The following is a 13,792-nucleotide window of genomic DNA, read 5'->3' as shown; positions in this document are numbered from 1 at the left end:
TCAGGACTAATCATTTACCACAGTGTCAGAGACTCCTTTCTACCTGTTTTTTTTGGGGGGTGGAGGCGGGGCTGCACTCCACAGCTTGCAGAATCTTAGTTCCCTGACCAGGTATCCATGGTACCTGAGCTTCTCACAGTGGAAGCACGGAGTCCTAACCACTGGATTGCCAGGGAATTCCAGGAATTCCATCTTTTGAGAATCATTTCCTGAAAAGTGGTAGAACTATTCTGTAGTATAAATGGACAAATGCTGTTCCACAATAGGTATAGATAAAATAAGTATTTAGGTTTCCATAATGAAAAAACAAATTTACTTTCATAAGAATTTAATAAATAAAACCAATTACAATATTAAGGAAATGAACATATTTTCTAAATTTCATTACAATGTAGACAACCATTTTTATATGAAAATATAAATATGATCAGATAAAAGAATAAATAAAATAAATACATAAATAAAGACAAATAACATCAGGGCAGTCATCACTTATGGACTGATTCCCATGCAGCTGAATACTTTGTATATCTCCTTGCTTATTGCTACTAGAAAGTACTATTGATGGAATTCAAGAAACACTGTGGCTAAAGCAGAAATCAGAGTCTTCTGAAATGAACACAGGTGAGGGTGCAAGGCGGATGTGGCATCTTAGTCAGTGAGAGTCATGTCAAGGTGAGTTCTGGTCTCCATCCATCACTCTTAACTTTTCTTGCAAGCTGGTTGATGAAGAGAAGGATCTCATGATTTCCAGTCTGACGATTTCCCAGGCGCAGTCGCTGTATCCCTTCTCTTGCAGGTAGACATGGATTCCCTGGAAGTACCTCTTCACGGCCAGCGTGGGGCCCATCCTTCCCAGGGCAGAGTCTTCCTCTCCCATCACCTGCCCCAGGCAGGCGTCCAGGTGGTCCAGCTGCTGATGGAGTCCAGTGCGGAGCTGCTCCAGGAGGGTGGTGTCCCAGGCAGCAGAGGAGCGCTCTGTGTGGAAGAGGGTGAAGGTCTGCTGGAGCACCTCGTGGAGCACAGAGACGGCCTGGGCCTCCTGCAGCTGGCCGCCCTCCACCATCTCCTGGGGGAAAGCGAAGTCCATTCTGTCCTGCAGACAGAAGCGAGGGGAGAGCCTCCTCATTTGGCCCAGGAGCCTGAGGGTCTTCCTGCCAGCCAGCACGTGGTTCTGAGACAGGTCACAGCCCAGGGATCCTCCCGGGCCGTAGCTGACCAGCACCAGGGCCATCAGTAGAGAGAGCACGAAGGCCATGGGGAAGATGAGGCTGCTGCTGCTGGCCTGACTGCGATGGTGTCTGGTGGAACCTTGAGGTAGGTTCTCTGATGCCATGCTTTCTAAGCAAGGCCATTAAATAGGGAACATGGTAGTTTTCATTTTCTAATTGTTTCTGTACACTTTTACTTCCCTTTTTGGTTTTCTGTTATGTATTTTCAATACAGTCAAAGAAATGTTTTCTATCTAGACTATTAATTCTGTCTTCTCCTAGTAACTTCAGATGTGCCCATCCAAATGGATATTTCTCAGTCAAATTAGAAAGGTCTTTGTCTTAAGTGAGAATCGATGTACATTTGAATTTACACAGGTTATTGCCTTGTCTCTCATGCATAAATGTTGCTCTCCTCTCTTCCATGAACATATGTTTGGCTTGATCTTAGCCTCCATTTTTTCTGTCCTACTTGACATAGGAAGCCAGGCTCTGTCGGCTCTATGGTTTTCATATTTATAAGGGATTCTACCAGATCGCTCTGGTACTTAAGCTCTTTCAAACAAAGGATGGGTTTTCTTTAGTGTTTGATTTAGAGAGGAGGCTGATTAGTATCAGCCCATGTACTCCTCCCGCATTTCTCTTCCTTCTGGAACACGTTCCTGCAGATCCCTGCCCTTCAGGGAACCACGAGGGCAGGTCTATTACAGACATCACCCTTTCTTTCCACCAGTTTCTTACTGGAGACCTGTCGTCCTCCACAGACTGGGCCAGTACCCCCACCAGGATCCTGGTTCTTCTCAGGGAACATGGGTGAGGAGACTCTCATTCCAGGATACTTGTATTTCCCCAGCAGCACCTCACTCACAAGGGAGAGATCACATGGAGCCACAGCCTGTCCTCGGGAGTGACAGAGTCCCTTGATCCCCTGCTGGACTCTCTCCCTGAGGGCAATCTCACCACATCCCAAGGACTCAAGAATCTCCTTTCTGTGCAGGGCTTATTGATGTGTTGGGAAAATAAATTGTCTTCCTAAAAGCCCACCCTCTCCCCTGGAGTGGTTGTGTGAAGGAGCCTAGTTCTCCGTGGGGACCTTCTTTTCTCCTGACCTGTTTCCCCAGGTGTCCAAAGTGTCAGCAGTGCTCAGAAGCTGAGAGCAAACGTGTGCTTGTGCAAGTGGTGGAGGAGTTTCCAACTGCGGTTATTTTACTTTGAGTAGATAAATAATATTTACTTTGCCAGGTATAGTTTTTATTATTCAGCTCTTACTTAAACTCTTCAACACTTGTTCTTCTCAGAGTTTCTGAGCTGGAAGAAGGAGATTCAGTGATGGTGTTTTCTCTCATTGGAAGCTTATGTCACAGAATCTAGTGAGTTACAGTTGTTCATTCAGGCAGTTGATTCCACCAGGCATCTCTGTTCCTCTGTTTCTTTCTCCCTCTGAGAATTCAGGATGGTGAGAACCATGCAACTTATTCAGGGAGAAATAGCCTTCTTTCCTTTACTTGAGTGTAATTTTTCACTTAAAGTTTCAACATTCATTCAGTGACTTGTTGGTCAGGATTTTTCTTGCTGCTTCTGCTCTGGTTCTAATTCACAATAAAGCAAAGAAAGGCAGAGGGGCTGTATCTCTATCATTTTAAGACTAGTTTTTTTTGTTGTTGTTTCCCTTTGACACTTTCCTAGAATATAAAAGTCTGCAGTTGTTTTGTGGGCAAAGAGAAAACTAATGTATTCTGAATGTCTGAAAGAAGGGAAGTGGTTTTCCCCTGATACAATGACGTATTCTGAGCTAGCAGACTCAATGCAGCACAGCTGGGGTGAGGCTGTGGCAAAGGGGAAGCATGAGGCCAGTGTGAACAACACAAAGACTGGGACATGGCTGCTTCTGACAGAAGCTCAACGAAGGCCAAATCCTGGGTCAGTTGACTGCCCTTTGCTTTGGAAGATCAGCTATTCTCAGTTTTCTTTCAATTATTCCATGTAGGATTAATTTCAGGAGAGAAGGAAGAAGTCAAACCCACCACCTAACAAGAGGTGGACAACTAGAATGCCAATTGCTAGAGCACTAATCCTCTCTGGCAGTGTCTTGGAGACCAGCCTTCCTGAGCATCTGTCTAGGTAACAAATCCACTCAGGCAATGAGAAGATGCTTTGAGAAAAACTAAAAGGAAATGGAATTAAATGATTCCAAAAGACCCTGATCTTAATCAGGGAACTAGTAATTATGATATTAAAATAATCACTGAATTTTATTGCTTGCTACTAATGGACTAGCCACTTTCCAAGTTCTTTAGAATTTTAACTGAATCCTCTCACAAACTCTTAGGTCACACTTACTTATAATCCTGGAGAAAAATATAAATCTGGACAAATGAACTGTTCCAATCATAGCAAAGATTCAAGGGCAAACCTTGGGGGCTTTGATTTATCTGAATGATCCCATTAGAAAAAAAAAAAGGGAGGGTGAAAATCAACATGACATTAAGGAACCAATGAAATAAGTGATTTGATGAGAATGAGATGACAAAGACCCCTTAATCCATTTCAAATGCCAAAGGGTCACTATCTATTGTTTTGTAGGGCCACAGGGTATGGTCTGAAGTCAACAGAACTAAGAGCTAATCGTAAATAGACAAAATCACTATTAAGTAGTTAGAAGGGTATAGGGAATAGATTGCTCATTGTTTAGTGGTTAGGATCCAGCACTTGCACTGCTGTGACCTGATTTCAATCCTTGGTTGGGGAAGTCCAATCACACAAGCCTTGCAGAAGGAAGTCTAAGCTTTTATGAAATATAGTGAAATGAAGAAATATGAAATATTTTTTCAATGAAATATAGTGAAATAACTTTATTATTCCTACTAGAAGTGAGCCCTCTTTTCTATGTATTTTAACTCTTGACATTTCTTGTGAGTTTAAATACAAAGAAAAAGCATCCAACAGTTTCTCGCCACATGAGCTCTGATGTTTCTCCTTCAGGAGCAGGATGACAATGAACACATCTCTCAGCATCAAGTTCTGCAGAATGAAGTCACTACCTACTGCAGTCCCTGACCTCCAACACACCCTGAGAGGAGTTCAGGATGGAGATCAGGAATGAGGTACTCTGTGCTCTGGGAAAACTGACACAGCAAATCAGCAGAGAGTTAGATAATTTCCAGAGGAAATTTATGAACCCAATTTTTACAACTTCTCATGGGTCAAAAAGCTGTAAAATCTTTCAGAGAGACATCTGTTCTTCCTGATTCTCAGCCACAGTCTCCCAAGATCTGAGCTTATTAGTACATCACCCCTTCACCACAGTCACATGCATATTGACCTCCTCTATGTCCATGGAGCAATCCCTTAGAGCAGAAGAGAGGCTGACCTCCAGCCTGTAGTCCTCAGCAAGTCCTCCCAAGAAAATGAACTCCCACAACCTGTTGTTCTCATTCTAAAGGAAGACACCGGCGTTTCTCACTTCCAGTCCAAATGGGTCATCCTGTTGTCGAGTCCAGTGAAGAACCTCTGCTCCTTATTTTCCAACTACTGGTCAAGATGTGGGTGCTGAGGAGGTCTGTGTGTGACAAAGATGGAAAAACATGTGCTTCCTAGATAGGAGCAGTGAAGATTTTTCTCCTTAGCAGGGAGAGACTGGCTTGAATTGTGAAGTAAGCCTCAATGCCTTGTGTAATTATCTTTTTTAAAAATTTCTAGATCAACTTATTAAGCATCATTAAGTAATAGTATAGAATTGACATTAAAAAGTTATTTAGAAAATAATTTGTTAATAAAATGATATGTTTACCAGTAATAAAGGAATGTTTTCTACTTGTTTCAGGACTGTAATCATCAAGAAGTTTTCTAAACCTCTCAATGTACTTTAAATGCCCTCTGAGGGGCTTCCTTGGTGGCTCAGTGGTAAGGAATCTGCCTGCCAAGGCAGGTGACTCATAGGACTACATGTGGTCTAGAGGCTGTGAAGCCCATGAGCCACAACTATTGAGCCTGTGCTCTAGACCCTGGGACCACCTCTACTGAAGCCCAAGTGCCCTAGAGACCATGCTCCTCAATGAGAGAAGCTACTGCAATGAGAAGCCTGTGCACCACCACTAGAGAGAAGCCCCACTTTGGGCAACTAGAGGAAAGAACATGCAGCTACGAAGACCCAGTACAGAGAAAAATAAGTAAATAAATAAAATTATATTAAAAAATGCCCCTCTGACTTTACATGTAGCTATATGTGCTATATGTCCCAACTGGGAAGAGGAGAAAGATGACTGATCCATCAATGCCCTCCTTCAAAATTGCCTACATTAAATACATGAATTTCCACAAAGATCTTCTTTACTTTGAGAAATTGCAGTCTCCCAGTCTGCACATTCCTGACATATGTCCTGAGGGGACAGCTCTGTCCCACTGTTAATAAATGTTCTAAAGGCCTGCCTGTGGCTCTTTTATTCAAGCTTGTTTGATTTTGTCTCTCAAAGTTGCAAAGACATCATGGTGGAATTTAAGAACTTCCTTGGATTGCATTGTCGCCAGGTACATCTTGCTCTGCTCTGAGATACCTTGCTGGGTCCCAAGGAGGAAACGAGTCTGAAGCTGTGACAGGAGTGACCCTCTTGCCTGAGTGCAGCTCATCTGTGTTGTTCCATGTCCTGAGGACCTGCCGCTGTTCCAGGGAACACTTTAGACTTCTCTGTTCTCCTTCCAAGTTCTCAAACTGCTGCTGACTTTCAACTCCAAGTTTCCTGCGCTTTGGGCTTTTTGAGCAAAAGAAACTCCTGACCCAGGCAAGCTCCTCCTAGTGTAATCACCACATGGAAGAGCCCAGGTAGACGCTCAGAGGAGCCCCTGGAGTCTCCACCATTGTTCACTGGTGGGGGGGGGTTCCCTCTATGTACTGTGTTTCTCTGGGAGGCTGGGCCTGCAGTGCTTGGCAGGCAGAGCAGGTGAGGTCATAGGGGAGTGCCTGACAAATCTAGAACTTTCACTCAGGTTCTGCTTTTAGTTGGTGGTTTGCAGTCTTAAGGGGAAATTGACAACCAGAAACCATAATGGAGAAGGACACAGCTGTCTGAATGGAGAGGACGCCTTCATGCAGAGTGAATGAGGAGAGCATGCTGAGGATTCCTACACTGGGAGGAAGTGAATAATTGTGATATTTGAGTGTAAAGATAAGATAGTCACCTGACCTCTCGCCAACTGACTATCATGTCTTCAAGCATCTCTACCACTTTCCAGGGAAAAAATGTCGACAACCAACAAGAGGCAGAAAGCCCTTCCCAAGAGTTCATCAAATCCTGAAGCATGGATTTTGTTGATCATTGTTTTTAGGTGACGTTCCTTTTGAAACAATCAGTTACAAAATGTATTGGAGTAGTTATGTACTCTTCGAGGTCCTCAGAGCAACAAACAACACAGGTAGAGCTTGTGTATTTTTTATTTCTAACATCCAAATCCTAAAGAGGGGTCAAGGTTTTATAAAATGCATTTTTTTTTTATCAAGCTGCCATTCAGACTTGGTGTTTCTGTTTTAGGGAAAAAACAAAGTAACTTTATTACAGTAAGAATTTAGTGAATGAAGAAAAATCATAAACTGACTAAATACAAAATATACATTTTCACATAAATACACATACATAATATTGTATCAACAAGATCATTTAAATATTTATAAATAGATAAATAATGGTCCAGGTAGTGAATAAGTAGACAGATCAGCTTCAGCATCTGTGAGGAATAAAGTGCCTGTAGAGTAGAACATGATGGCACTTAATATTCAAGGAAATATTCGACAAATTGAATCAATTCAGGGCAGGATGACAGCAGAAATGAGAGTCCTTGACGCGGCCGCGCAGGAGGCAGTGTGATCTTGTTGGTCTGTGAGGATCATTTCCGTGTTGAACCAGGTGTCTGTCAGTCCTTCCTCCGGAATCTCTCCTGCAAGTTTGTTGAGGAAGAGAAGGCTCTCATGACTTCTGCTCTGACAACCTCCCAGGCACAAGGGCTGTGTCCCTTCTCTTGCAGATAGAGAGTGACTCCGTGGAAGTATTTCCTCAGAGCCAGGCTGGAGTCCCCCTTGAGCAGGGGAGCCCCTTGCAGCCCCTGCTCCTGCCTCAGACAGGCTTGCAGGTCAGTGAGCTGCTGATGCAGCGCAGTGCGGAGCTGGTCCAGGAGGCTCTGGTCCCATGCAGTGGCCGAGCCCTCAGTGCTGAGGAGCCGGAAGGTGTGCTGGGTCACCTCGTGGAGCACAGAGATGGCCTGAGCCTCCTGCAGCTGGCTGCCACCCAGCGCCTCCTGGGGGAATGCGAAGTCATTCCTGTCCTGCAGGCAGGAGGAAGGGGAGACCCTCCTCAGGTGTCGCAGGAGCATCAGGACCCTCCTGTTGGCCAGGCTGTGGGTGTGAGGCAGGTGGCAGCCCAGAGAGCAGATGGCGTTGCAGCTGAGCAGCAGCGGGGCCAGGAGTAAGGACCAGGCTGGGGCCATCGGGGACCTTGCGGATGCTGCTGGCCTGGGGCAGTGGGTGACTCTGTGAACCTGCTCTCTAGGTTCTCTGAAGACCTTCCTTCAGGCCTGTATGTTAAATAGGAGCCCATGGTTTCCATTTTCTGAAAGTTCCCTCTTACTTTCCACTTCTCTTTTTGCTTTTCATTTTGCACTCTCCAAATGGGTTAGGGCAGAATTTTTCTTTCTTTTTTTTTTTTAATTTAATTTAATTTTATTTTATTTTCCATTTACTTTTATTAGTTGGAGGCTAATTACTTTACAACATTGCAGTGGTTTTTGTCATACATTGAAATGAATTAGCCATGAATTTACATGTATTCCCCATCCCGGTCCCCTCTCCCACTTCCCTCTCCACCCGATCCCTCTGGGTCTTCCCAGTGCACCAGGCCAGAGCACTTGTCTCATGCATCCAACCTGGGCTGGTGATCTGTTTCATCCTAGATAACATACATGTTTCAATGCTGTTCTCTTGAAACATCCCACCCTCGCCTTCTCCCATAGAGTCCAAAAGTCTGTTCTATACATCTGAGTCTCTTTTTCTGTTTTACCATCTTTCTAAATTCCATATATATGTGTTAGTATACTGTAATGGTCTTTATCTTTCTGGCTTACTTTGCTCTGTATAATGGGCTCCAGTTTCACCCATCTCATTAGAACTGATTCAAATGAATTCTTTTTAATGGCTGAGTAATATTCCATGGTGTATATGTACCACAGCTTCCTCATCCATTCGTCTGCTGATGGGCATATAGGTTGCTTCCATGTCCTGGCTATTATAAACACTCCTGCGATGAACATTGGGGTGCACGTGTCTCTTTCAGATCTGGTTTCCTCGGTGTGTATGCCCAGAAGTGGGATTGCTGGGTCATATGGCAGTTCTATTTCCAGCTTTTTAAGAATCTCCACACTGTTTTCCATAGTGGCTGTACTAGTTTGCATTCCCACCAACAGTGTAGGAGGGTTCCCTTTTCTCCACACCCTCTCCAGCATTTATTGCTTGTAGACTTTTGGATAGCAGCCATCCTGACTGGCGTGTAATGATACCTCATTGTGGTTTTGATTTGCATTTCTCTGATAATGAGTGATGTTGAGCATCTTTTCATGTGTTTTTTGCCATCTGTATGTCTTCCTTGGAGAAGTGTCTGTTTAGTTCTTTGGCCCATTTTTTGATTGGGTCATTTATTTTTCTGGAGTTGAGCTGGAGGAGTTGCTTGTATATTTTTGAGATTAATCCTTTGTCTGTTGCTTCATTTGCTATTATTTTCTCCCAATCTGAGGGCTGTCTTTTCACCTTGCTTATAGTTTCCTTTGTTGTGCAAAAGCTTTTAAGTTTCATTAGGTCCCATTCGTTTATTTTTGCTTTTGTTTCTAAAATTCTGGGATGTGGGTCATAGAGGATCTTGCTGTGATTTATGTCGGAGAGTGTTTTGCCTATGTTCTCCTCTAGGAGTTTTATAATTTCTGGTCTTACATTTAGATCTTTAATCCATTTTGAGTTTATTTTTGTGTATGGTGTTAGAAAGTGTTCTAGTTTCATTCTTTTACAGGTGGTTGACCAGTTTTCCCAGCACCACTTGTTAAAGAGGTTGTCTTTTTTCCATTGTATGTCCTTGCCTCCTTTGTCGAAGATAAGGTGACCATAGGTTCGTGGATTTATCTCTGGGCTTTCTATTCTGTTCCATTGATCTATATTTCTGTCTTCTTGTGCCAGTACCATACTGTTTTGATGACTGTGGCTTTGTAGTATAGTCTGAAGTCAGGCAGGTTGATTCCTCCAGTTCCATTCTTCTTTCTCAAGATTACTTTGGCTATTCGAGGTTTTTGTATTTCCATACAAATTGTGAAATTATTTGTTCTAGTTCTGTGAAAAATACCGTTGGTAGTTTGATGGGGATTGCATTGAATCTATAGATTGCTTTGGGTAGTATAGCCATTTTGACAATATTGATTCTTCCAATCCATGAACACGGTATATTTCCCCATCTGTTTGTGTCCTCTTTGATTTCTTTCATCAGTGTTTTATAGTTTTCTATGTATAGGTCTTTTGTTTCTTTAGGTAGATATACTCCTAAGTATTTTATTCTTTTTGTTACAATGGTGAATGGTATTGTTTCCTTAATTTCTCTTTCTGTTTTCTCAGTGTATAGGAATGCAAGAGATTTCTGTGTGTTAATTTTATATCCTGCAACTTTACTGTATTCGTTGATTAGCTCTAGTAATTTTCTGGTAGAGTCTTTAGGGTTTTCTATGTAGAGGATCATGTCATCTGCAAACAGAGAGAGTTTCACTTCTTCTTTTCCTATCTGGATTCCTTTTACTTCTTTTTCTGCCCTGATTGCTGTGGCCAAAACTTCCAAAACTATGTTGAATAGTAGTGGTGAGAGTGGGCACCCTTGTCTTGTTCCTGATTTCAGGGGAAATGCTTTCAGTTTTTCACCATTAAGGGTGATGCTTGCTATGGGTTTGTCATATATAGCTTTTATTATGTTGAGGTATGTTCCTTCTATTCCTGCTTTCTGGAGAGTTTTAATCATAAATGGATGTTGAATTTTGTCAAAGGCTTTTTCTAGGGCAGAATTCTTCAACTACTTTTTTTTTTTCATTATTTCCCTTCTTTCTTCTGCCCACAGAGCCTTTTTAGATATTTTTTAGGTGCCCCCACTGTGAAATTTTGATAGCACAGATATACTGTGTATGTTTTTATGTACTATATGGATATCTTTTCTCTGTACATAGAAAAAGGAAGTGTAAATCTTACTCTTTGTGTTCAATGTAGAGTTAAGAATTACATAAAATTTTAAGCTATAATTTAAATGTAAAAGCTACTGACTTTTTAAATTTATTTTTTTTATTGAAGGATAATTGCTTTACAGAATTTTGTTGTTTTCTATCAAACCTCAACATCAGTCATAGGTGTATATATATCCCCTCCCTTTTGAACCTCCCTCCCATCTCCCTCCCCATCCCACCCCTCTAGGTTGATACAGAGCCCCTGTTTGAGTTTCCTGAGCCATACAGCAAATTCCCATTGGCTATCTATTTTACATATGGTAATGTAAGTTTCCATGTTACTCTCTCCATACATCTCACCCTCTCCTCCCCTCTCCCCATGTCCATAAGTCTATTCTCTATGTCTGTTTCTCCATTGCTGCCCTGTAAATAAATTCTTCAGTACCATTTTTCTAGATTCCATATATGTGTGTTAGAATATGATATTTATCTTTCTCTTTCTGACTCACTTCACTCTGTATAATAGGTTCTAGGTTCATCCACCTCATCAGAACTGACTCAAATGCATTCCTTTTTATGGCTGAGTAATATTCCATTGTGTATATGTACCACAACTTCTTTATCCATTCATCTATCAATGGACATCTAGGTTGCTTCCATGTTCTAGCTATTGTAAATAGTGCTGCAATGAACAATGGGATACATGTGTCTTTTTCAACCTTGGTTTCCTCAGGGTATATGCCTAGGAGTGGGATTGCTGGGTCATATGGTAGTTTTATTCCTAGTTTTTAAGGAATCTCCATACTGTCTTCCATAGTGGCTGTATCAATTTACATTCCCACCAACAGTGCAAGAGCATTCCCTTTTCTCCACATCCTCTCCAGCATTTATTGTTTGTAGACTTTTTGATGATGGCCATTCTGACCAGTGTGAGGTGATATCTCATTGTGATTTTGATTTGCACTTCTCTAATAATGAGCAATGTTGAGCCTCTTTTCATGTGTGTTAGCCATCTGTATATCTTCTTTGGAGAAATGTCTGTTTAGGTCTTTTTCCCACTTTTTGATTGGGTTGTTTGTTTTTCTGGCATTGAGTTGTGTGAGCTGCTTGTATATTTTGGAAATTAATCCTTTGTCAGTTGTTTCATTTGCTATTATTTTCTCTCATTCTGAGGGTTGTCTTTTCACCTTGCTTATAATTTCCTTTGCTGTACAAAAGCTTTTAAGTTTAATCAGGTCCCACTTGTTTACTTTTGTTTTTATTTCCATTACTCTAGGAAGTGGATCATAGAGGATCTTGCTTTGACTTATGTCATCGAGTGTTCTGCCTATGTTTTCCTCTAGGAATTTTATAGTTTCTGGTCTTATATTTAGGTCTTTAATCCATTTTCAGTTTATCTTTGTGTATGGGAAGTGTTCTAATTTCATTCTTTTACATGTAGCTGTCCAGTTTTCCCAGCACCATTTATTGAAGAGGCTGTCTTTGCCCCATTGTATATTCTTGCCTCCTTTGTCAAAAATAAGGTACCCATAGGTGTGTGGGTTTATTTCTGGGCTTTCTATCTTGTTCCATTGGTCTATATTTCTGTTTTTGTGCCAGTACCATACTGTTTTGATGACTGTAGCTTCATAGTGTAATCTGAAGTCAGGAAGGTTGATTCCTCCAGCTCCATTCTTCTTTCTCAAGACTGCTTTGGCTATTCAGGGTCTTTGTGTTTCCATAAAAATTGTGAAATTTTTTGTTCTAGTTCTGTGAAAAATGCCACTGGTAATTTGATAGGGATTGCATTGAATCTGTAGATTGCATTTGGTAGTATAGTCATTTTCACAATATTGATTCTTCCTACCCAGGAACATGGAATATCTCTCCATCTGTTTATGTCATCTTTGATTTCTTTCATCAGTGTCTTATAATTTTCTGTGTACAGTTCTTTTGTCTCCTTAGGTAAGTTTATTCCTAGATATTTAATTCTTTTTGTTGCAATGGTGAATGGGATTGATTCCTTAATTTTTCTTTCTGATTTTTCATTGTTAGTATATAGAAATGCAAGTGATTTCTGTGTATTGATTTTGTATCCTGCAACCTTGCTAAATTCACTGATTAGCTCTAGTAATTTTCTAATACTATCTTTAGGGTTTTCTATGTATAGTACTATGTCATCTGCAAATAGTGAGAGCTTTACTTCATGTTTTCCAATCTGGATTCCTTTTATTTCCTTTTCTTCTCTGATTGCTGTAGTCTAGGACTTCCAGAACTATGTTGAATAATGGTGGTGAAAGTGAACACCCTTGTCTTGTTCCTGATCTTATGGGGAATGCTTTCAGCTTTTCACCATTGAGAATAATATTTGCTGTAGGCTTATCATATATGGCCTTCACTATGTTGAGGTAGGTTCCTTCTATGCCCATTTTTTGAAGAGGTTTAATCATAAATGGGTGCTGAATTTTGTCAAAGGCTTTTTCTGTATCTATTGAGATGATCATATGGTTTTTATCTTTCAATTTGTTAATATGGTATATCACATTGATTGATTTGCATATATTGAAGAATCCTTGCATTCCTGGAATAAACCCAACTTGATCATGGTGTATGAGCTTTTTGATGTGTTGCTGAATTCTGTTTGCTAAAATTTTGTTGAGGATTTTTGCATCTATGTTCATCAGTGATATTGGCCTGTAGTTTTCTTTTTTTGTGTTGTCTTTGTCTGGTTTTGGTATCAGGGTGATGGTGGCCTCATAGAATGAGTTTGGAAGTGTTCCTTCCTCTGCAATTTTTTGAAAGAGTTTTAGAAGGTTAGGCATTAGCTCTTCTCTAAATGTTTGATAGAATTCTCCTGTGAAGCCATCTGGTCCTGGGATTTTTGGGCGGCGGGGTGGGGTGGGGGGATTTTTTAAAATCACAGCTTCAATTTCAGTGCTTGTAATTGGGTTGTTCATAATTTCTATTTCTTCCTGGTTCAGTCTTGGAAGATTGAACTTTTCTAAGAATCTGTCCATTTCTTCCAGGTTATCCATTTTATTGTCATATAGTTGTTCATAATAGTCTCTTATAATCCTTTGTATTTCTGCATTGTCTGTTGTAACCTCTCCTTTTGTTGATTTGATTCTTCTCTCTTTTTTTCTTGATGAGTCTGGCTAAAGGTTTGTCAATTTTGTTTATTTTCTCAAAGAACAAGCTTTTAGTTTTACTAATCTTTACTATTGTTTCTTTCATTTCTTTTTCATTGATTTCTGCTCAGATCTTTATGATTTCTTTCCTACTACAAATTTTGGGGTTTTTGTATTTCTTTTTCCAGCTGTTTTAGGTGTAAAGTTAGGTTGTCTATTCGATTATTTTCTTGTTTCTTGAGGTAAAAT

General features: G+C 40.9%; 2 protein-coding genes across 2 annotated transcripts; both read right to left on the bottom strand.

Annotated features, from left to right (window-relative positions):
* Positions 1 to 670: 670 nt before the first annotated feature.
* LOC139033704 (interferon omega-1-like) lies at positions 671 to 1,401 on the bottom strand. Its single transcript, XM_070463176.1, has one exon. It carries the CDS (start codon positions 1,334 to 1,336, stop codon positions 671 to 673), a length of 666 nt encoding a protein of 221 aa, XP_070319277.1. The 5' UTR covers positions 1,337 to 1,401.
* A 5,698-nt stretch (positions 1,402 to 7,099) lies between these two features.
* On the bottom strand, positions 7,100 to 7,685 carry LOC110144824 (interferon alpha-1-like). The gene has a single exon (XM_070463174.1). It carries the CDS (start codon positions 7,683 to 7,685, stop codon positions 7,116 to 7,118), a length of 570 nt encoding a protein of 189 aa, XP_070319275.1. The 3' UTR covers positions 7,100 to 7,115.
* Between the last annotated feature and the right edge of the window lie 6,107 nt (positions 7,686 to 13,792).

This window comes from Odocoileus virginianus, unplaced genomic scaffold (assembly GCF_023699985.2).
Source record: "Odocoileus virginianus isolate 20LAN1187 ecotype Illinois unplaced genomic scaffold, Ovbor_1.2 Unplaced_Scaffold_37, whole genome shotgun sequence".
Classification (NCBI taxonomy): Eukaryota; Metazoa; Chordata; class Mammalia; order Artiodactyla; family Cervidae; genus Odocoileus; species Odocoileus virginianus.
Note: the sequence above shows the minus strand (reverse complement) of the source record. Positions and strands in the feature narration are given on the sequence as shown.